Source organism: Sorex fumeus, unplaced genomic scaffold (assembly GCF_029834395.1).
Source record: "Sorex fumeus unplaced genomic scaffold, SorFum_2.1 ptg000122l, whole genome shotgun sequence".
In the NCBI taxonomy this organism is placed as follows: domain Eukaryota; kingdom Metazoa; phylum Chordata; class Mammalia; order Eulipotyphla; family Soricidae; genus Sorex; species Sorex fumeus.
The window spans coordinates 23,865,483-23,886,948 of NW_026606179.1; the positions used below are offsets into that span (position 1 = coordinate 23,865,483).

Genomic DNA, 21,466 nt, shown 5'->3' on the forward strand with positions numbered 1-21,466 from the left:
GGTATTGGGGATGGCTTGGGTTACCCCTGTGGGGCTTGGGGGCTGCCAAAGCCACACATGGCGGTGCTTGGGGGGCCATGCAGTGCCCGGGATGGAACCTGGACCAATGGCCAATGTGACCCACGCTCAGCCCCCATCCTAGCTCCTAATGACATTTACAAGGGAGGAGGGTAGAAAGTTTGGGGGTTTTGTCCCCCTCCTCCTGATGATACCCAGGCAGCTGGGCTGTGTTATAGGCCAAGTGAGCGAGGCACAAAGTTGAAATCAGGGATTTCTTTATTAGCTGATCGGTGACTGTCCTCTGTGCCCAGAATTTGAACAGAAGAGCAGCCGCCCGAATTGTCTTCCTGAGCTTTTGATGGACCCGGTTCACCTCCCATTCCCATGCTAAGCGAGCAAGCGAGCTGGGTACAGAAACCAAAAATAAGTGGTTAGCAAAGCAACCTATTGATTAAAAAAAAAATTGGACTATTAGCAGGATGACAGGTGAACAATTCATCGAGGAATATAACACCCCCCCCCCACAAAAGAAACCAAAGACAGTTAATAGTAAAACAGACATCAAAACAGAGTAGTCAGACAGTGCTTATGCAACTGATTGGCTAAAAAATAAGCAGTAGTTATCTACTTTATTGATCCACGCACATCGAGTGTCCTGTTTTTCTGCCAATGAGCACATATCCTGTTCTTCTGACATGTGACTATGCCTCCATCTTTTTTTGTGTGTGTGCTTTAGTTTGTTTTTTGGGGGGCCCCACACTCGGCAGTGCTGAGGAATTACTCCTGGCTCTGCACTCAGGAATTACTCAGTTGGGGGACCATACTGGATGCCGGGGATTGAACCCAGGTCGGCCGCGTGCAAGGCAAACACCCTTCCCCCTCTACCATGGCTCGGGCCCCCAACATGCCTCCGTCTTATCTGTCAAAGGCACTCACACTCTGGGCGCCGGGGTCCAAGACACTTTGCCTCTTTCTCAAGGGAGTGGGGTCCGTTGGCCTCCCACAGGCTGGATGCTTTCATGCTCGACCCTGTGACATGCTGCTTTTCGGGCCCAGTGGAGCTGGAGGTGGGCGGCCACTTCCACACACTGAAGTGCTGCCCAGGTGTGTTTGCTGTCACTGAACTTTGTCTGAAGCTGTTTAACCGCCGCTCCCCCCCCCCCCCAGCTCTGCTCCAGGAAGTGCTCTCTTGGGTGAGCCCCATGCCCTTAGCCTGATCTCAGCTCCCCACGTACACGGGGCAGGCTCCTATAGCCATGGATGTGCGGGAGGAGGAGGACGGTGCCCGAGAGCCCAGTCCCTGGCTCCTGCCAGCAGCAGAATGTTCCAGCAGCATTGTTGGCCTAAAACCGGATGGTACCTGGGCTGACATCCCCGCATCCCCACCGACACCGATACCAACACCCATTGTGTGGGGGGTGTCACAGGGCACAGTGGTGGCGGGAGCTGGTTGGGCTTGTTGAGGGTTGGGGAGGTGGAGGCAGCCCAGGAAAGCAGGTGAATTCAAGGGCCCTGCGGCCTGGCAGAGTGGCCGAGGTGTCTCAGAATCTGCAGGTCCTTCATGGCCCCTTCCTCACCTGGGACAGGCCTTGTGCCTTGGAGGCGGGAGCAGGTCTTTGGGTCTCTCTGAGGTGGGACACAGACAACCCCTAGGGCTGGGGATTCAGTGGTTCTGCAGGTCTGACTGGGCTCAATCCTCAGCTTCAAAGATAAGAAACAAGATAAAGAGAAGAGAAGCCACCATCCCCAGAACTGGTTCCTGCCGTGCTTGTTAAGGATAGTCTTGGGTGTCCTGAGGCCCCCTGGGAGCCTGGCTTCTCGTCTCAGCCCTGGAGGGAGGCCCCTTCCCCTCTCATGAACATTTAAAAGCTTTGTCCTTAATCTCAAACATATAGAGGGTAGAAATAGGGGCGTGGGGGCAGTGTGCTGGCAGGGAATCATTCTTCCCAAGTGAGCGTCCATTGTAGCCCCCTGGCACGCCCCACCTGCGCCATGCAGGATTCTGGTGAGATCTGGGCACCACAGCCAAAAGTGGGTGTCGTGACCACCATGACCGGGTGTGTTCAGCACCAGCACTACACGCGTGCCAGCTCCATAGCAGGGGTGGGACCCTGGAATCCACGGGTGGGACCTTGGAATCTCCCCCACAATCCCCACAGCCCATTACCTCCTGAGTCACCCCCACGGTCCCCACAGCTGGTGAGCCTTGTCATTGCAGAGTAGACCCCAAAGGGAAGGGAATAAACCTGAGGACTAAAGGAAGAGTTGGGGAAAAAAAATAAAGCAAGAGCCGAAGCAGTGTCAGGTGCCCTGTGCAGTGTCACCCTCTGACACACTCACACTCCAGTCCTTGGTCCCGACTCCTTTCACCCCCTGCCACCATCCTCCCTCAGCCACTGGGTTATTTCGAAGCACATCCCGGCCCATTATGTAAGTTAGTCGTGCGGTTCCATCTGTACCGATTTAGGGCTGTATTTTTATAGGATAAGGATTCTTTCTAAAAATGTCACCGCAGTGCCATCATCATTAAAGCTGGAAAATGCTTCAGGAATTCTTTAGTAATGTCACCAGTCCAAAGGGGGGGGGGGTGTGCCCTGCCCCCAGCCCGACTCTCTAGGGGCAAGAGTTGGGGTATGGGAGACAGGGGTGCTCAGGGCAGCCCCCCCCGAGCGAGAGCACGGGGACTGGACTCGCCCAGGTCCTCTGGCTCTCGGGCTGCTCTGTGATTGCCGCTAGCTTAGCGCCGAACATCTGATGGAAACCGCACGAGAGGCCGATGCGAGGGTGAGAGGGAGGTGTGGGAGTTCCTCGGAGAGCAGGGCACACAGCGCTGACTGGGCACTGTCCACATTTCCTGGGGCATCGTGTGCCCGGAGACTGTTCCCACAGGTGCATAACGAGAGCCAGCCTCTGTGCCCACCCCAGCTCCTGGTAGGATTTTCTGGCTCGAGGGCTGTGTGAGAGTAATGAGCCTCAGTAGAAACGGCGGGGAGACGGTCTCTGCCGGTGCGGGCTGGGAGCCAACTTAGCTCCCCGTCAGTTCTGAATTATGTTTTCTAACCCCCTTGCAAGGCCAAGGAGCTCTGTATTGAGTGTGCAGTCTAGTCTTACTATATTCATTTTTAGTACATGGGGTTTATTGGGGGGAAGGGTTAGAGCACAGCCAGCAGTGCTCAGGGACCACCTTCTGCTCTGCTCAGGGGTCTCTCCTGGTGGCGCCCAGGTGATGCTGGACTGCCTCTCTGGCCCCAAAGGGAAGATGTTTGCTTTTTTGCTTTTGGACTTCCCCTTTCCCTGCTCAGGGGTTACTCTCGGCTCTGCACTCAGGAATCACTCCTGGCGGTGCTCTGGGGACCAAATGGGATGCCGGGGATTGACCCGGGTTGACCGTGTACAAGGCAAGAGCGCTCGCTACCCGCTGTGCTGTCGCTCCAGCAGTGTGTGTGTGTGTGTGGGGGGGAGGGTCACGGTTGTGAGGGGTGGGGGTGAGCTGGAAGCTCTCCTGGGGTCTGAGAAGACCCAGAGTTCCACCTGGTTCGATTCTCCGCCCTGGACCCGACTGTGTGACGTTCCTGCTCTGCTCTGTCCTGTGGCATCCCTGGAAAGGGAACCCTTGGCAATGCCCCCTTGGAATCGGGTTGTCTTGGTTTGAAAAAGGGCCGAGAGGGGCTTGGTGCTCTTTCCTGGCAGCTCTGGTGGAGTCTGTGCGCTGACTGCCCGCTGGGACCCTGGTGTCCAGGGATGCGGCCAGTGGTGGTTCTGTGGCCATCTCTCTCTCTCACTTCTGCCAGATTCCCGCTCTCAGGGAGGTATCGGAGCAAGACTGCCCAGGCGTGGTGAGCAGCGCCTGTCCAGGGGTGGGCTGTGCTCACACCCTCTCCCTCACCTCCGCCCCCCAATATCTCACTGCTCTGACACTCTCAGAGGAGCAGGGACCCCCAGCTCCTCCAAAACGTGTGCGGCTGCCAGGGCAGAGGAGCCCCCGGGAGCCCGGGCCTTCCCCGCTCCGCCTGGAGTCTGGTGCCCTGCAGCATCTCTGGCAGCTCTGTGGCCTTGGACGCGGTGTCCACAGCCAGGCCCTAGCCGCAGAGGCGCCTGGAAGAGGAGACGGGCAGGAAGCTGTGTGTGTGTGTGTGTGTGTGGAGGGGGGATGGCTGAGGTGGCCGGGCAGGATAAAGCAAAGCACCACACACTCCTCACTGGGGATCCTTCCCGAAGTGGTGGAGGCTCCCTCGGTTCCTGGGTCTTGCTGAGGGCAAGGCCCCGCCTGAGTATGGGGGACCCTAATGGTGGGCAGGGCAGGGAGGAGGCGGGAGAGGACCCCGGGGCGGGGGCAGCGGGCAGCAGCTTCCATCCAGACCACACACACACACACACACACACACACACACACACATAGACACAGACATACACGCATGCATACACAGACACAGACACACATGCACTCACACACACACGCAGATACACAGACAGACAGACAGACACACACACGGTGGAACGCACCTGATGTGGGCGAGGAATACATCCTGTGGGCCCGTCTCCGAGGTGCCCTCTGTTTGTCTTCCAGGTCTTGGTTCCCTGCCAGGGCAGCCTGCCGAGCAGCGTGCAGTCCACCTGCCACTTTGAGTCCTATCTTTTGGCCCCCGGCGAGGAGCACTTTCAGACCTTCAGTGGAAAGGTACCCGCGTCCCGTGTGTCGTGAGGTCCCCTGTGGGGTTTGGGAGGGAGAGGGGGAGAATCACCCACCCGGGGCGAGGGAGAGGAGGGGAGAGGATGTGGTTTAGGAAGCAGGGCCGGCTGAGCATGTGGGCGGGGGGAGAGACCGAGGCTTCGGAAGCCGCTCGGGGCCATGCTGCTCGCCGCCGTAGCCAGCCTCTTGTCCATGTTCTCTTGAGTGTCCCCAGATCTATGAAGGGGACAGAGGCGCCGGGTTTGGCGTGTCCTCTTGTGCAGGACCCAGTCCAGCAGGGCTGCCGCCTGCGCCTTTTTACTCAGCTGTGCGGCAGCACGAGCTCATTTCTGCCCCTTAGTCCTAGCGGGGTCCGTGGGCATCGTGGAATGTCTTAACTGCTGGACTGTTTGGGAGGGCGCCGGGCACTAGGTAGCCACAGCCGCAGGGTGAACCCAAGAGAGAAAAGGAAAAGATGATGGTCGCTGAAAGTGGGGTGGCAGTGTTTGCGGGACCGTGGGCCCCTCTCGTTCCAGGAGGTCTCCATCCAAGGCAACAGGATCAAGCTCGGCGCCGGCTTTGCCAGTCCGCTCTCGGTGCCCATTCTCTTCGAAGAGACCTTCTACAACGAGAAGGAAGAGAGCTTCAGCATTCTGTGCATCGCCCACCCGCTGGAGAAGAGGGAGAGCGCAGGTATTCTGGGAGCCAGCCCCTCTCTCTCTCCTCGTTTCGGAAAACGTGTTTGCCAACCCTGACCCGTCGAATACCCAGGAGCCCGCCTTGAACCTGGTCCGGACGCCACTCTGAGCCCAGGAGCCGGGCTGCGGGGATGGCGCCCCCGGTCAGGGTCAGCGCTTTTCGTCCCAGCTGGGCGGGGCGTGTCCAGCCTGGAGGCTCCGGCTTTGTCTCTGGGCCTCAACCCTTGGGCTGGCTCTCACAGCTCCATCACCCCCCAGAGCTGTAATAAATACGAGGTGCTCTGTGGCTCTCCTCCGTGTCTGGGATCAGGCTATTCCACGCGCCTTCAAGTGCCTGGCCACCAGGCCTGGTCCTGGGAAAGTCTGAGCTCCTGGAGCGCTAAGTTCTGCAGCCAGGGCTGCCCCTGCTCTTCGTGTCCCCTCCCCCCCACACACACACACATTGTCCCAGGCCCTGTGGGCACTGGACCAAGGGAACTGTGGTGGTCTTCCCCCCACCCCCCCACCGCACACACCCACCGAGGAGACAGAGAAAGCTTCCTCCAGCAGGACCCTCTGTGCCCCCCTCTGCAGAAGAGCCCTCCGCAGCCTCGGACCCCTTCTCCCTGAAAACCATTGAAGACGTGAGGGAGTTTTTGGGGAGACACTCGGAGCGCTTCGACCGGAGCATCGCCTCGTTCCAGCGCGCGTTCCGGGAATGCGAGCGCAAGAGCCTGCGTCACCACATAGTCAGTAGCCTGCCCCGGGGCCCACACAGCCCCCTTCCCCGCCCCGCACCGCCACTCTGGGACCCCCCACCCACCTACCCCCACTGCCCCCCCACTGGGAGGCCGCTTAGCTGTTCCCTTCTGGCTGCGGGCCAGCCCAGGGGCACTTGAGAATCGTGGGGAAACACAGAAGTGAATATCCTCGTCATCTGTGTTGACCCCGAGGGGGCTTTCCCGGTGCTGCTGGGGTGCCTCCCCCCCTTCCCAAGGCTGATCCCCACGAGACTCTGGAAGCACAGGCTGAGAGGTCAGTTCTCAAGTCCAGTGCTGTGACGCTGCCAGGGCCAGCAGGACCATGACTCGGCGTGCTTGCCGGGCCCTGCGTGATGCCAGGGGAGTGAGCCTGGGGCCTCTCATGTACAAGGCATGCATTCCACCCCGCAGAGCGCTCTCTCTCTCTCTCTCTCCCACCCCCCCACTCTCTAGCAACCTAAGGGGGACTCCCCGCTCCCCCCCACTGCTCTTCATATATTCAATGAAAAGAAGTTAAAATTAAATTAAAAGAAAAAAAGTGGGGCTGGAGTGATAGCACAGTGGGTAGGACGTTTGCCTTGCATGCGGCCGACCTGGGTTCGATTCCCTGCATCTCATATGGTCTCCTGAGCACCGCCAGGAGTAATTCCTGAGTGCAGAGCCAGGAGTAACCCCTGTGCATCGCCGGGTGTGACCCAAAGAGCAAAAAAAAAAAAAAAAAAAAAAAAAAAACCTCGAGGGACAAAATTTCACCTAATTGAACCCCCAAGCTTGCTTGAGCCCTTTGCGGGCTGTAGCTTGCCAAGCCTCTGGCGGCTCTGGAGTGAGTTCCACATGCAGAGCACGTGTCTGTGCTCTGTCCCCAGGACTCGGTGAATGCCCTCTACACCAAATGTCTGCAGCAGCTGCTTCGGGACTCCCACCTGGTGAGCAGTGGAACCTCCCGGGAGAGACCCCCGGGTGCCCCTGGCCCCGTGCCACCCCTCCCCACCTCGCCCTCTCCCCCTGCACTCCTAACCGTGCTTCTCTGGCCCTGCAGAAGGTGCTTGCCAAGCAGGAGGCACACATGGCCCTGATGAAGCAGGCTGTGGAGGTAAGGCATTGCTGCAGGGAGGGTGTTGCCTGGGGGCTTGCCTGGGGACCCGGACCCCTGTCCTGAGCCCGGCGTCCCGTGGTTTCCTAGATGTATGTACATCATGATATCTACGATCTCATCTTCAAGTATGTGGGGACCATGGAGGCCAGCGAGGTAGGTTCAGAGCCGGCTGCAGCCCGGGTGGGAGCCGCGTCCCCTGTTTTCCTCATGAAACTCGAAGCTCCGTTGGGAGGATCCTCCCAGGATGGGAGAAGCATGCTGAAAGTAGACTATAGACCGAACATGGTTGCCACTCAATGCCTCTTTTGCAAACCAGAGCACCCAAAAGGAGAGAGAGAACAGAGGGGAATGCCCTGCCACAGAGGCAGGGTGTGATGGGAAGATGGGGGGGTGGGAGGGTTACTGGGATCCGTGGTGGTGGGAAATGGGCACTGGTGGAGGGATGGGTATTTGATCATTGTATAATTGAAACCCAAGCACAAAAATTTGTAAGTCTACAACTGTACCTCATGGTGTCTCACTAATAAAAATTTTAAAAAAAATGCATTCTGGATTTGGTTCAAACACAAGTGAGGTAAAAAGAAAATATTAAGTAAGCTTTTCTTAAAAATAAAAATGACAATTTAAAGGAAAAAAAATCTGTCGCTAGGATGCTGCCTTCAACAAGATCACGAGAAGCCTCCAGGACCTGCAGCAGAGAGAGATTGGCGTGAAGCCCGAGTTCAGGTGAGGGTGCGTGCTGGGGGGCTGGCGGAGCTATGGGGGGGGGGTCTCACTGGTTGGACTTAGTTCCTGCCCAGGGGCAGTGTCCCAGGGAGAGGGGGAAAGTTGGCAGGAGCCTTTGAGAGCCCCACACCAGTACTGCCAACTTGCCTGAGGGGTGGAGGCCACTCTAGATGGACACCTCAAGGCCCATCTCAGCACCTCCCAGGGGTATTTCTCTTCCTCCCCACCCCCACTTTATTTAAACATGTTGGTTTTGAAAATTGTTTGTGATTTTGTGGGATGCATTTGTTATGGGCGTTCAATATTCCAACACCAATCCCACCGTCACTGTCACCTTTCCTCCACCACTGTCCCCATTCTTCCAACCACCCCTCAAGCCTGCCCTTCCCGCCCCCCCCCCCACCGTCGCAGGTCCAAAATAATTTAATTTTTACTGCTTGTTACCACCAGAAGGCTAATGGAATTATATATATATAAAAAATACTTCAGTGAAAGAAAATCCTTGGAAATCGTTTTATCTCACCATGGGGACATTAAGTCCTCATCTGAGGGTTTCCTGAGCTGTCCTTGTTAGTTAAGCCTTAGGCTCCCCAATTTCTGAAACAGTTTGAAGTTTCATTCATACAGACACATGGCGAGAGTGTACTTGCCGTGTGTGTGTGTGTGTGTGTGTGTGTGTGTGTGTGTGTGTGTCTCTGAGTACCATCCCTGGCACTAAAAAGAAAAGAAAAATTCAAAGGGGCCCAAGAGAGACAGTACAGCAGGTAGGAGGCACTTGCCTTGCACAGTGCTGACCTGGGTTCTTTCCCCGGCATCCCATGAAGTCCCCTGAGCTTCACCAGGAATAATTCCTGAGTGCAGAACTGGGAGTAACCCCTGAGCATCACCAGGTGTGGCCCAGAAACCAGCAGCAAAGTAAGTAAGAATGAAAACCTTGGCTGGCCATTTGGAGTGTTTTGTGTCTGTTTTTTTTTTTCCCCTTTGTGCATCATGGGCTGAGCTCCGATGGTGCAGAGGCTCTCAGATGTGAGAAGCCTGCTCTGGCACGGACCCGAACGCCTGACCCCTGAGCTGGTCCTGCCGAGACTTTCCCGCCCGCCTCTGAGCTGTTCTGCCATGGGGAACAGCTTGGCGCTTTTTTTTCTGGCTTTCCCATGTGTCTCTGTCACCTGGTGGCCATAGGAGCCCAAGAGAGCTTGAGATGGGCTACGGCTTTAGTTTCCTATGCGGAGTAGCTTATTGTGAGGAAGGTGCACCTGAGAAGTGCTCTTAGCCAGGGGCAGGAGCGTCCTCACACTTTTCTTCCTGTTCCTTCTCGCTCCCGCGCTGCAGTTTCAACATACCCCGGGCAAAGAGGGAACTGGCCCAGCTGAACAAATGCACGTCCCCACAGCAGAAGCTGGTGTGTTTGCGAAAGGTGGTGCAGCTGATCACACAGTCTCCAAGCCAGAGAGGTAGGTGCATGGGCCGGGGCAGTGCTCTTTGAGTGACCTGGGGTGGGCCGATGGCTACTCAGCCTTGCAGCACCAGCAGACACCTTGAGTCTCCTGACGAGGGGGGTGCAGTCCTGGCAGCCTGGGGTCGGGTAGGGCCCTGGGATGATGACGAAGAAGCTGGCCAGACAGCTGCTGGGTGCTTGGAGATCAAGTGTTTATTCATCTGGACTCCCTGATTTCTACATATCTACATATCTGAGATTTTGTTGATATCTACATATCTGAGATTTTTCACTGTCAGAAGTAAACCAGGGGGCCGGAGGATAGAACAGAGGGTAGGGCATTTGCCTTGCACGTGGCCAACCCGAGTTTGATTCCCAGCATCCCATATGGTCCCCCGAGCACTGCTAGGAGTAATTCCTGAGTGCATGAACCAGGAGTAACCCCTGTGCATTGCTGGGTGTGACCCAAAAAACAAAACAAAACAAAACAAAAAGTCAACCAGGACAAGCCAGAAAGGGGCGTCAGCGGCAGATCTCTGCGTGCAGATGGGGGTGGTCTCTGCAGTGGATGAGTCGGATCTGCAGGGTGGGGTCACAGGTACACTCCCCGCAGCATCGGAGAGGGTGGCATAGGCCTGTGGGTGTGCAGGCTCTGGGGAGGTGTGGAGTGCACCGGAGCTGAGGCCTATGGGTGAAACGACCCAATGGTGGGATTAGGGTGGGGGGTCATCCTGGTCGACTTTTCTGTACCGTGAAGGGCTGACCAAAATAGAAATTCACAGAGATGAAGAAAGACAGGCTGTGTGCTTGTGTTAGATTCTGCTGAGTACACGGCGGTGTAGGGAGAGGAGTGGTTCTGGTGGTGGCCCTGAGCAAGCCTTACTCTGCACACCAGCCCCAGTCTCCTGGAGACCCTGATCCAGTCAGGGGGGCGGCAGGGGCCCTTGAGGTTTCTCACCTGTTCAGGGATACCCCTAGAGGGTCTTCCCAGGACACCCCCCCGCACCCCGTGCCTTTCTCCCCAGTGTGCGACCTTGCTTCTGTGGGTGAGGTATGCTTGAGGGTCAGTCGGGTCTCACAGTGGCTTTATTTATTTTTATTTCATTTGCTTTGTGGGTCACACCCGGTGATGCTTGGGTTACTGTTGCCTCTGCACTCAGGAATCACTCCTGGTGGTGCTTGGGTGACCATATGGGATGCTGGGGATTGAACCTGGGTTGGCCGCGTGCACGGCAAACGCCCTCCCCACTGTTCTATCGCTCCAGCCTCTCACAGTGGCTTTAAACGTGTGTTTGTCCCCTGCAGTTAGCCTGGAGACCATGTGTGCCGACGACCTGCTCTCTGTCCTGTTGTATCTGCTTGTGAAGACGGAGATCCCCAATTGGTAATGTTTGCAACGCGTTAAGTGGCCTCTTCAAAATGGGAGCAGGGTACAGCTCTGGCACTGTGCTGGCTCTAGAAATTGAACACCTGGGTGTTCCTGGGGTGCACGGGATTGCGCCAGGGCCCCACCCCCACAAGGGCTGTGCTTTGTCGCTGAGCCACGTCCCTGCCCCCTTGGCCACGCTTAGGAGTCAGATGCAGCGCCTGCCTTCCCTCCCCTCCACAGGGGAACTGGTTGCACTCACAGCTGAGAAATTGGGACCCAGAGCGTTGGTCTCTGTGGGCTTCACATTCTGGGAGCGGCCGCGGATCCATGGTGGAGGGGGAAACTACAGCTGTCGTGGGAACTGTAGTTTTTATCTGTCTTTCCCACTCATCCTCTGCCCCCTGGTTCACGGTGTGATAACAACTTCCTAAAGCCCGACCTATTCCAGAAGAGTAGCCCGGAGTCTTCCTTGCTGGTCAGGGTTCACACGCTAGAGATAGAGACCCAAATCCATTAGCAGTTGACTCCGTAGAGCGAACTGACCTCAGATACCCGAGAACACTATTGCTTCTGCAGAGGTGTTCATTGTACAGCAGTAAAACATTTATCTTTTTTTTTTTTTGGTTAGGATGGCAAATTTGAGTTATATCAAAAACTTTAGATTTAGCAGCTCCGCCAAAGATGAGTTGGGATACTGCCTGACCTCGGTGGAGGCTGCCATTGAATATATTCGCCAAGGAAGCCTCTCCGTCAGACCTCCGGTAAGCGTTCCTTCCTGCCCGCTTTTGGTTTTGGGTGTCATGTCCTTTCAATGGGTTTCAAGAGGTTGGTATGTGGGCGGGTATATGAGTGTGTGTGTGTGTGTGTGTGTGTGTGTGTGTGTGTATGTGGTTCTGAAGCAGTTGCTTGAGGGAGAGACCTCAGCTGCTCAGAGCTGTGGGCATTTACTGAGCAGGTTATCACGGGGACTCACCCTATTCATAAACCAGTATCCTCTTCAGAGTCACTGCAGGGAAAGTTCAAAGTGGTGAATTTGGAGGTCTTGACCATTGAAAGGCAAGAAAAGAGGTTTATGAATATGGTTTAGGGACCTGTGTCCCTTTCTGGGACCTTGGGGGTGAGGAGTCTTAACAGAGGCATTAGAAGCAGCATCAGCCGGTGGGTCCCACTTTCTCACCAGCTCTTGACTGTAGCTTCTTAGAAATGTTTTCCCCTGAATACTATTTGAGATGGCCGTCCATGAGTCGGTCCATGAGTAATGACGTTGGCCTGGAAACAGCCATGACCAGAATGGCTCTGGTCTCACCTGTGTGGACCAGACAGTGGGGAGAACCTGAAGAGAATCTGGCTCCAGCTTGGCACCAGCCTGGCAGGTTCTGGTCCCTCTTTCTCCCTGGAGTCAGTTTCCCTCCTTATCACTGCCCTTCTGATGTCCGCTGCCCCCTAGACTTCAGGAGGGAGCCCTGGGTACCCGATAGCCATGCTTCTGTTGTCCCTCAGCCTGGGCACTTGGCTCAGAACCTCTGAGGAAGACCAGGGCTTCGAACTTTAGGACATTTTTTTAAAAAATTTTAATTTTTATCTTTTTTATGAGTTTTATTTTATTTTTATAAAGTTGTTCACAATAGTTCATTATAGTTAATATTCAAACACCAATTCTACACTGTGCACCTTCCCACCAACATAAGAGGAAAGTGTGTGAAGATTGTTGTATTTCATCCTGGAGCCATCTAAGCCCTTGAAGAAGAGATTACAAGCATGTATGCTAAACCCACACAAATGTGTGCTACTTTTGGTACATCAGTGGGATAGAGTATAAGAGGTCGCATGGCTGCATTTGTGGCCACGCACTCCAGGGCATTCTATATCTCTCTCTCCCGGGAGCCTTATTTCATAGTCTCTGCATCTTGGCTGTTGCTGAGATTATATGGCACTGGGGGCAGTTTGCGGGTGTGACTGCCAAGCTACCGGAAAACTGGGGAGCTGGGGGGAGGAGGCCCAGTCCCATTCCAAGCTTCAAGCTCTAGGTAGCATGAGGCGGCTGGGAGACAAAAGTGCTCTCATTTGCCAAGTTAACCCTCTTTCAGGGTGCCAGTCTTGCACCCCCTGCTGCGTGTCAACCCAGGCCCTGTCTTCATCTGGTTGAGGTTGGGGGTGGGTAGGGTGGGGGTGCACAGTGGGCCAGCGTTCCGAGGTGCTCCTGACAGTTCCTGCCTTTGAGAAACCCCCTTTACTTTTCACCAAGACTCCTTCTGAGAGAGGAATCTAATGACCGGGCAGCCGAGCGCCAGGTGAGTAGTGTTAGACAGCCTTAGACATACAGTGAAGACAAGATTTTATTCATTGGCATGAACCCCAGTGCTGACCCGGGCTTGACCTCTGGCACCCCATGAGGTCCCCGATGCCCTGCCAAGAGTGATCCCCGAACTCAGCCAGGAGTAAGTCCTGAACATTGCCAGATGTAGCCCCCAAACCAAAACTTACCAACCAACCAACCAACCAAACGAACAAACAAAAAAACCCCACCCCAGAACAAAAGAGCAAGACCCCTCTCTCTCCTGCTGTCTGATGACAGAAAACATAGATCAGTTTGCCAAGGAGCTTTTCCTGTGTGTGGGTACAGGAGAGGAGGCAGGCAGCCAGGGGCCGCGGCCTCAGCACAGAAGCCCAAGGGGAGGCGACCACCCTGAGTGCGCAGATTCCCAGCTAGAGTTTGGTGGCAGTAGCCCGCCGCGTTACACACACACACACACACACACGTATGTGCACATACAACGCACACAGACACACATAGACACACATGCAGATACACACACACACAGACATCTGCAGCCCCCCACACGCATGCACACGCCTTGGCCAGACGCAGGGCTGCATCCTTCCCACTTTTCCCACCAGGAAAGCCCCTGGCCAGGCTGCTGCTGAGCCGGAACCACGGACACCAGTGGGAAACCTTCCCTGCTGCGGGGCTCTGCCTCGGCTCCGTGAGGAGGAGGGCCCTGGTATTCTGGGCACCAGCCCTGCCTGTCTTGAGCTCTTTTTTTGTTTGTTTTTTGGTTTTTGGTTTTGGGTTTTGGGGGCCACACCAGGTGATGCTCAGGGGTTACTCCTGGCTTATGCACTCAGGAATTACTCCTGGCAGTACTCAGGGGACCACATAGGATGCCGGGGATCGAACTCGGGTCAGCCGTGTGCAGGGCAAACGCCCTCCCCGCTGTCCCATGGCTCCAGCCCTCCCTGCTGTTTTGAAGGGGCTGACATGCTGACAGAGATTGCTGCTTCTTCCCGCAGGAGTCGGAGGGATTTGGGGACAGGGTGTCCCTCAAGCAGAGAGTGAGCCTGCTCTCTCAGATGGCGTCCACCCCCATCGACTGTCTGTTCAAGGTAGGGCATGCTGAGGCTCGGTACACACTGTCTGGTGCCTCCCTTTTCCTCTCCTGCATCTCTGCAGCCTCCTTGAGCGAGCCTCTGTGTGGGTCATTATTTGCCGGGTGCCTCCCCTCCCTGCAGGTGCCCGGAGGCCTGGAGGACTCACTCTGGTGAGACTCGCCTCCCTGTTGGCAGAGGCCTGGGGAGGCAGTGCTGCTCAGGCCCCTGGGTGCGGTGCTTGACTACTGCCCACCAGGACCACACCTGGCAGTGCTGGAGGATGGGGGTGGGGGGTTCTGTGTGGTGCTGGGGGTCAAACTGGGGGTCTGAGCACCCGGCACAGGGCTCCTCTGGGCCATCTCTGCAGCTCCACACAGCAGTTCCGTTGGTGCTCAGAGGAACACTGAAGTCCTGGGCTGGGGTCCGAGTATCCATCATCTTTCCAGGCCTGGCTGTGTGCTAGTCACCCAGCAGGCGCCCGAGCCCTCCCCATCTGAAGTGAGACTTTGTTCTTCAAAACTGGCTCTGAGATCTCTGCCAGACTCCCGGGGTCACAGTGGCCACAGACCCCCCACTCTCACATACACGGCCAGCGCCCTGCATGGGTCTGGCCTCTCCTGGCCAGCCATGGGTGGGGGGTGGACGCCTCACTCCCAGGGGAGCCTGTCCTGGATGGTGGGGTCTCCTGTGCACAAAAGCTGTTTCCCTCCCCCAGATGGTGGCTCTGTCCTGGGGGAAGCAAGGCTCAGTGTATTGGGGCGTCAGTCTCCAGACACCACTCCCACACCTGGGCCTGTGGTCCCCACTCCATCCACTCCCATCCGGGTGCCAGACAGTGCCCCCCACCCCAGACCCCCTGTATCCCCTCCCCCCACGGCGCCTGCTCACTGTGAGCCTGTTTGTGGGGCCTCCTCCCTCCCCGCCCCTCTTAGCACATCGCAGCAGGGGATCAGAAGGAAGTGGAGCGACTTCTGAGCCAGGAGGACCAGGACAGAGACACCACCCAGAAAATGTGCCACCCGCTGTGCTTCTGTGACGACTGTGAGCGGCTGGTGTCCGGGTGAGGGGCCCTTTCTGGCCAGGCTGGGTGCCAGGGGTCTCCGCAGGGAGGGACGGGGGGACTCCGATGCTTCCTCGGTCCTCACGCCCCCCCGGGAGAGACCCAGTGTGGATGGCACCCCCGAGACTGGCTTCCGTCCCAGGAACCACCCGGTTCCCCGGCTCAGGGCCGACTCCTCCTCTCCCCGCTCTCTCCTAGGAGGCTGAACGACCCTTCCATCGTCACTCCGTTCTCCAGGGATGACCGGGGTCATACGCCACTGCACGTGGCTGCCCTCTGTGGTATGTGATCCCAGTTGCCGCCCATCCCCACCCCGGTTATGAGGGCAAAGGGTTATGGTGGGGGTGAGACAGAGTCATCCCCTCCTCCAGCGCCCCAGGAACGTTTCCAGGAGAAGAGCGTGAGCCCCCCTTTTCTCCCTTCCCGGGCTGGTATCCCGCGAGGGCAGGCTTGAAGCAGCCCTGCGGTGAGAATGGCCTCGGAACAGGCCTTGTCCTAGCCCTGGCTCCACTCTCAGACCCTACGTTGGGGTCCGTTGGGAGGCACATCAGAGCAGAACAGGCCGTGTGTATGGGCTGGCTGACCCGCTGTGTGTCGGAGCAGCCACCATGGCCAGGGCTGGCGTCTTGGCCATGGAGAGAAAGAAGCATGTTAGGAGTCACAGCCTTTTGGGGTTACGTTTCTTGTCAGCATTTTTTTTTATTGGTTTTGTTGTTGTTGTTGCTGTTGTTTTGCTTTTTGGGTCGCACCCGGCGATGCTCAGGGGTAACTCCTGGCTCTGCACTCAGGAATTACTCCTGGCGGTGCTCGGGGGACCATATGGGATGCTGGGAATCGAACCCGGGTTGACCTCGTGCAGAGAAAATATCCTACCTGCTGTACTACTGCTCCAGCCCCACTTGTCAGCATTCTGTAAACATGTTGTTCGAACTGCTGGCCTGAGGCTGGCTGGCTGTGGGTCTCTAAGGCTCTTTGCTGCGGCCTTCTGCAAAGGGGGCTGGTGCTGACTGCTCTCACTTCCCCCCTTCTTGCCTCCCCCCAGCCCCGAACCCCCTGGTCTGCAGTTGACCTTGCCATTAGCTTTGGGTGCTCCCACATGGATGTCCCACCTGACCTGACTTGAGCTGGCTGGGCGTGCCCCCAGAGCCTGTCCCGTCTCTATCTCACACTCTGTGCTTCCAGGGCAGGCGGCCCTCATCGACTTGCTGGTGTCCAGGGGTGCTGTGGTCAACGCCACCGACTACCACGGGGCCACGCCACTCCATCTCGCCTGCCAGAAGGGCCACCAGAGCGTGACGGTGAGTGGTGGGCTTGTCGGGTCACTGTCCCCTCTACCTCCGTCTCGGCCCCTCACCACCACGCCCCTTGTGGGTGCAGGAAGCCCAGCTCCCCACAGGCCAGGGGACAGCAGGGTGACCGCTTGTCTCAGTGGGAGGCCGGGAGGGCTCTTCCTCTCCCTGACTGGCCTGTGAGGAATGACGGGGTGTGTGTAGCAGCTAAGAAGGACCTTGGGCCTTGGGGGCGGGGTGGGGAAGGACTCCGGGGGTCTCTGGTGGCCGGGCGGGGGCTCATGCTCTCGCCTCTCCTCGAAGCTTCTGCTGCTGCACTACAAGGCGGGGCCCGAGGTGCCCGACAACAACGGCAACACCCCCCTGCACCTGGCCTGCACGTATGGGCACGAAGACGTAAGTGGGGCTCACTGACCCCCCACCCCGCCCACTTATGGGGAGTGTGGGCTCTCAGTGGGCTGACCGGATTCATTTCTGCTGACAGTTATCGAAGCTGTGGGTGCATGATGTTCTCCTTCTTCCTTTTTTGTTGTGTGTGTGGGGAGGGGGCACACCTGGTGCTACTCAGGGCTTACTCCAGGCTCTGCACTCAGGGGTCACACCTAGCGGGACTCAGGGTATCCTATGGGGTGCTGGGGATCAAACCGAGGTTAGTCCCATGCACGGCAACAGCACTACTCTCTGGTCTGTATTTCTTATTAAAATTAAAAATACACACACACACACGCACACAAATCAGCACTTGTTACAACTGCTTTACTGAAAGGAGAGAGACAGAAAACCACATTGCCTGTTCCTCTGTCCTGAAGTGAAATCATTTTCTTGCTCCTCTGCTACCATCTGGTTCATACCTTTGTACAGTTTTTAAATTTTGCATTTTTATGGTAAAATCAAGGAATTTCATAAAACTGGTGTCATACCCCGCACCCTCCCCTCCAGCAGGTGCACACGTGTGTGTGCGCGCGCGCGCACACACACACACACACACAAAACACTTCCCTCACCTCACTCTGCCCTTCTTCTACATAGAATGCAGGGGTGAACTTGGGCCTTTGTAGGGGTGGATGGGTAGTGGTTGCTGGCTGACGTGCAGAGCTCTCCCTTGGGATCTCTCAGGCAGGAAGTGCACATCTAGCCCGTCCTTTTGTGGCTCTGCACTAAGGGGTCACTCGTGGCGGGATCGGGGGTGCCATTTGGACTGTTGGCGACTCAGCCTGGGTCAGCAACATGCAAGACAAGATTCACTGTCCTATCTCTCTAGGACCCTATTCCACCTTATTCTTATTAGTACTTGGGTTTCTTTTGAACAAGTGGTGCGCCCTGGTCTGGTGCATCGGGTCACCTTGGGGGGCTCTTCCCCGTCGACTCGCTTCCTCTGATGCACCGTTTACTTAGAGCTTCTGGAAATGGGCTCCTGCCCCATCAACTGTCCTCTCATAAATGGAGAGAGGAACTGGCCAGCACAGTGGCAAAAGTCACTGCTCACTTAGCCTCTCCAGCCCCAGCCCTGAACCTGTTGCTGGTCTCCCACCAGCTGTGGTTCCAGGAACAATGACGGGGGGCCGTTTCTCGTCCATGGCTCCCCCTCACAGGTGTACCCCAGGAAAGCCTCGCCCTAAGTGGAAGGAAGGAAAGGAGCCTGGGTACCGCCTCTAGGTGTGAAGGTCACTATCAGTGGTCCCAGGGACCCTCCCTGCACATGGGAAGGAATAAAAGGTCATTTTCAGTTGAGGAATCTGCTGGACCACCCCCCCCCCAAAAAAAAACACAAAACAACAACAACAAAAAATAAACCTGATCTGGTAACCAAATCAGCAACTCAAGGGGGAACTCTGGGTGTGAGCAGAGCCGCCATCCGACTGAGGCTTGGCGTGGGTGTCTTGGCCCACGAGTTCCCAGGCATGACTTCCCCCCTTTCCTTGGCAGTGTGTGAAGGCGTTGGTGTACTATGATGCAGCGTCATGCCGGCTGGACATCGGCAACGAGAAGGGAGACACCCCCCTGCACATCGCCGCACGCTGGGGCTACCACAGCATCATCGAGACGCTGTTGCAGAACGGCGCGTCCACTGAGGTCCAGAACAGACTGAAGGAGAGCCCGCTCACCTGCGCGCTGAACTCAAAGGTGTGTGGTCCCGTCACGGGGAGCAGGGGCGCAATTGGGACGCAGATCCCAGGAACAGAGCTGGACTTGGCTTCCCGGCTGCTTTGCTTTGGTGCCTGGTTTCTCATGGAATTTGCTTGGTAGTTTTCCCCTATCCCTAGCTGGTTCCCGGTGTTTTTTTTTTTTAATTTTTAATTTTTAATTTTTTTGCTTTTTGGATCATACCCGGCAATGCACAGGGGTTCCTCTTGGCTCTGCATTCAGGAATGACTCCTGGCGGTGCTCGGGGGACCCTATGGGATGCTGGGAATTGAACCCGGGTCGGCCGCGTGCAAGGCAAACGCCCTCCCTACTGTGCTATCGCACCAGCCCTGGTTCCTGTTTTTATCCTTGCTCTCCAGCTGTGCTTGGCTGCCAAGCATACCAGCCCCCCACCCCCCAGCTGAGCTACCCCTGGAGTGGCCCGGGCTCGCAGATAGGTCATGCTGGGTGCCTGACCCACAGCCTGGGGTGGCCAAGGCAGCCTCTGAGGCCCAGTGAGCTGTCTGTCCGGGGCCGGGGGGTGGTGGTCGCGGGGTTGTGGGTCCTTCTGAGGACACTCCTGGGGGAAGGGGGGCCACGATGGGCCATTGCATCACACCCTTTTCCTGCCTCGCCCACCTTGTACCAGATCCTGGCACTGATGGAAGCCCGGCGCCCGGCCCTGGAGAAGAGGCCAACGTCTTCCGAGGTGAGGGCCGCGGCTGTGCCAGTGTGGGGGTTCCCGGTGCCCGTTCCCTCCCCCTCACCTTGGGTCTCTGCTCGCTGCAGGTCCCCGCGCAGTCCCCGTTGCCCTCGGCGGACTCCATCAGCCAGGGCTCCTCCACCTCCAGCTTCTCCTCCACGTCCTCCAGCTCCCGGCAGGACGAGCCCAAGAAGGACTACCGAGAGGTGAGGCTCCTGGCAGGAGGGCAGCCTGGCGGCTCAGGTACCGGCGTGGCACCGAACAGAGACTTAGGTGGGGTGGAGGGAAGAGGCCGGGGACCTTGAGGGGAGCCAGTGCCCAGCTGGGTCTGACCCTGCCTCACGGTTGGCTCCCTCGGCCACTCTTAGCTCTGTGTGTGTGTGTGTGTGTGTGTGTGTGTGTGTGTGGTGTGTGTGTGTGGTGTGTGTGTGTGTCTGTGTCTGTGTGTGTGTGTCTGTGTGTCTGTGTGTGTGAGAGAGAGACAGAGACAGAGAGACAGACAAAGAGACACAGAGACACAGATGGAAGACAGAGAGGGAGACAGGGAGACAGAGACAGAGAGATAGAGAAACAGAGATAGAGACAAACAGAAAGAGAGAGACGAATAGAGACAGAGACAGAGAGACCGAGACACTGGAGATACTGACAGGTACAAAGCATAGTACAAGGAAAGGTCCCTGCGGTGCCTTGTAGCACTGTCCTCATTGTTCATCGAGTTGCTGGAGCAGGCACCAGTAACGTCTCCATTGTGAGACTTGTTACTGTTTTTGGCATATCGAATACGTCATGGGTAGATTGCCAGGCTTTGCCGTGCGGGCGGGATACTCTCGGTAGCTTGCCAGGCTCTCCGAGAGGAATGGAGAAATCGAACTCAGGTTGGCCGCATGCAAGGCAAATGCCCTACCCTCTCTGCTATCGCTCCAGCCCAAGAGGAGTTGCCCTGAGATAAGATAATTGAGGTGCCCTGAAATGAGATAATTTTTCCAGGGTCAGAGATGTGCAGCGGGTAGGATGCTTGCTTGTCTTCCCTGCAGCTGACCCAGTGTCAATCCTCAGCATCTCGTGGTCCCCTGAGCCCCGCTTGGAGTTGGTTCCTGGTTACCGACCCAGGAGAAAGCCCTGAGCCCTGCTGGGCTTGGCTCCAAGACAAAAACCAAAAACAGAAAAATCACTTTGCAAGTGCGTCTCCTGTCCACTCCCTTCCACCCCAGCGTCCCTGTTAAACTGCTCTGCTGAGTGTCGTGGCAGGAGGTGGACATTTTTGTTCCTAGGACACAATGTGTGATTGGTGCTGATGTCCAGTATGGCCACCTGCTCCTCCTGCCCCCCTCCCCCCCCCAGCCAGAGGTGCCTGGGAACCCTTGCCGACAACCCCACGGCAGCCCTGCTCCAAAGGCCCCGGCTGAGTGCAGAGCCATGGCCCGGGCCTGTGGGACATGTGTCCAGAGGCTGGGCTAGTGACAGGAGTGCCCAACCTCAGGTGCCCCGACAAAGCCCTCCAAACAGCGCCCCTTCCCTGCCCCCCATCAGAAACAGCCATGACAACGGTGTCCAGGGCCAGACCTGCAGGACCGGTGGGTTCAGGACCCACCGCCAGTGGCTCCCTCTGCACTTCCACCCATGCAGTGCCTTTGGGGGGGATGAGAGAGACACACAGAGGATGAGGATGTGAGGATGCCGCAGGCCAGGACACAGATGCATGCTGCTAGGATGTGTGGGCTAGAATCCGCGTAGGGGAGTAACAGATGTGTGGTGGTAGCGGTGGAGAACAGGAGAGTCTTCATAAGTGAGGGAAGGGAACACGAGGATACGGGGGAGGGAAAAGCGCCCGCCACAGAGGCAGGCCAGCGGGAGGGAACGCGGGGCACTGCGGGGCGGGAAGGAAGTGGACCCTGGTGAAGAAGGGCTTGATACGGGAACACTGTGTGCCGTGTGCTGGACACTTAACAATGAATAACTTTAGGAGTCTGCAGTTCATGGTGACCCAGTTTAAAGAAAGAAAGAAATAAAAGAAAAAAAAAGTAAGAAGAAAGCTGCTAGGGTGTCATCCACTATTTTTTGTTATTTTTGTTACTGTTTCATCCTGAAAATTATCTAACACTTTTTTTCCCTTTTATTAAGGTAGAAAAACTTTTAAGGGCAGTTGCTGACGGAGACCTAGAAATGGTGAGTGGTGACGTCCATG

The 21,466-nt window shown here is 56.7% G+C and overlaps 1 protein-coding gene across 1 annotated transcript in view; it reads left to right on the plus strand.

The window, feature by feature from the left end:
* ANKRD27 (ankyrin repeat domain 27) overlaps positions 1 to 21,466 on the plus strand; it is a 55,517-nt gene that overhangs the window by 17,593 nt on the left and 16,458 nt on the right. Inside the window, exons 3-21 of the mRNA XM_056136449.1 lie at positions 4,568 to 4,678; positions 5,206 to 5,362; positions 5,941 to 6,095; positions 6,974 to 7,033; positions 7,147 to 7,200; positions 7,291 to 7,356; positions 7,853 to 7,929; positions 9,262 to 9,383; positions 10,673 to 10,751; positions 11,365 to 11,497; positions 14,028 to 14,120; positions 15,038 to 15,165; positions 15,364 to 15,446; positions 16,348 to 16,463; positions 16,758 to 16,850; positions 18,381 to 18,578; positions 19,228 to 19,287; positions 19,368 to 19,487; positions 21,403 to 21,447. Of these exons, the coding sequence (XP_055992424.1) occupies positions 4,568 to 4,678; positions 5,206 to 5,362; positions 5,941 to 6,095; positions 6,974 to 7,033; positions 7,147 to 7,200; positions 7,291 to 7,356; positions 7,853 to 7,929; positions 9,262 to 9,383; positions 10,673 to 10,751; positions 11,365 to 11,497; positions 14,028 to 14,120; positions 15,038 to 15,165; positions 15,364 to 15,446; positions 16,348 to 16,463; positions 16,758 to 16,850; positions 18,381 to 18,578; positions 19,228 to 19,287; positions 19,368 to 19,487; positions 21,403 to 21,447 (1,950 nt within the window). The remainder of the gene's footprint in view (positions 1 to 4,567; positions 4,679 to 5,205; positions 5,363 to 5,940; positions 6,096 to 6,973; positions 7,034 to 7,146; positions 7,201 to 7,290; positions 7,357 to 7,852; positions 7,930 to 9,261; positions 9,384 to 10,672; positions 10,752 to 11,364; positions 11,498 to 14,027; positions 14,121 to 15,037; positions 15,166 to 15,363; positions 15,447 to 16,347; positions 16,464 to 16,757; positions 16,851 to 18,380; positions 18,579 to 19,227; positions 19,288 to 19,367; positions 19,488 to 21,402; positions 21,448 to 21,466) is intronic.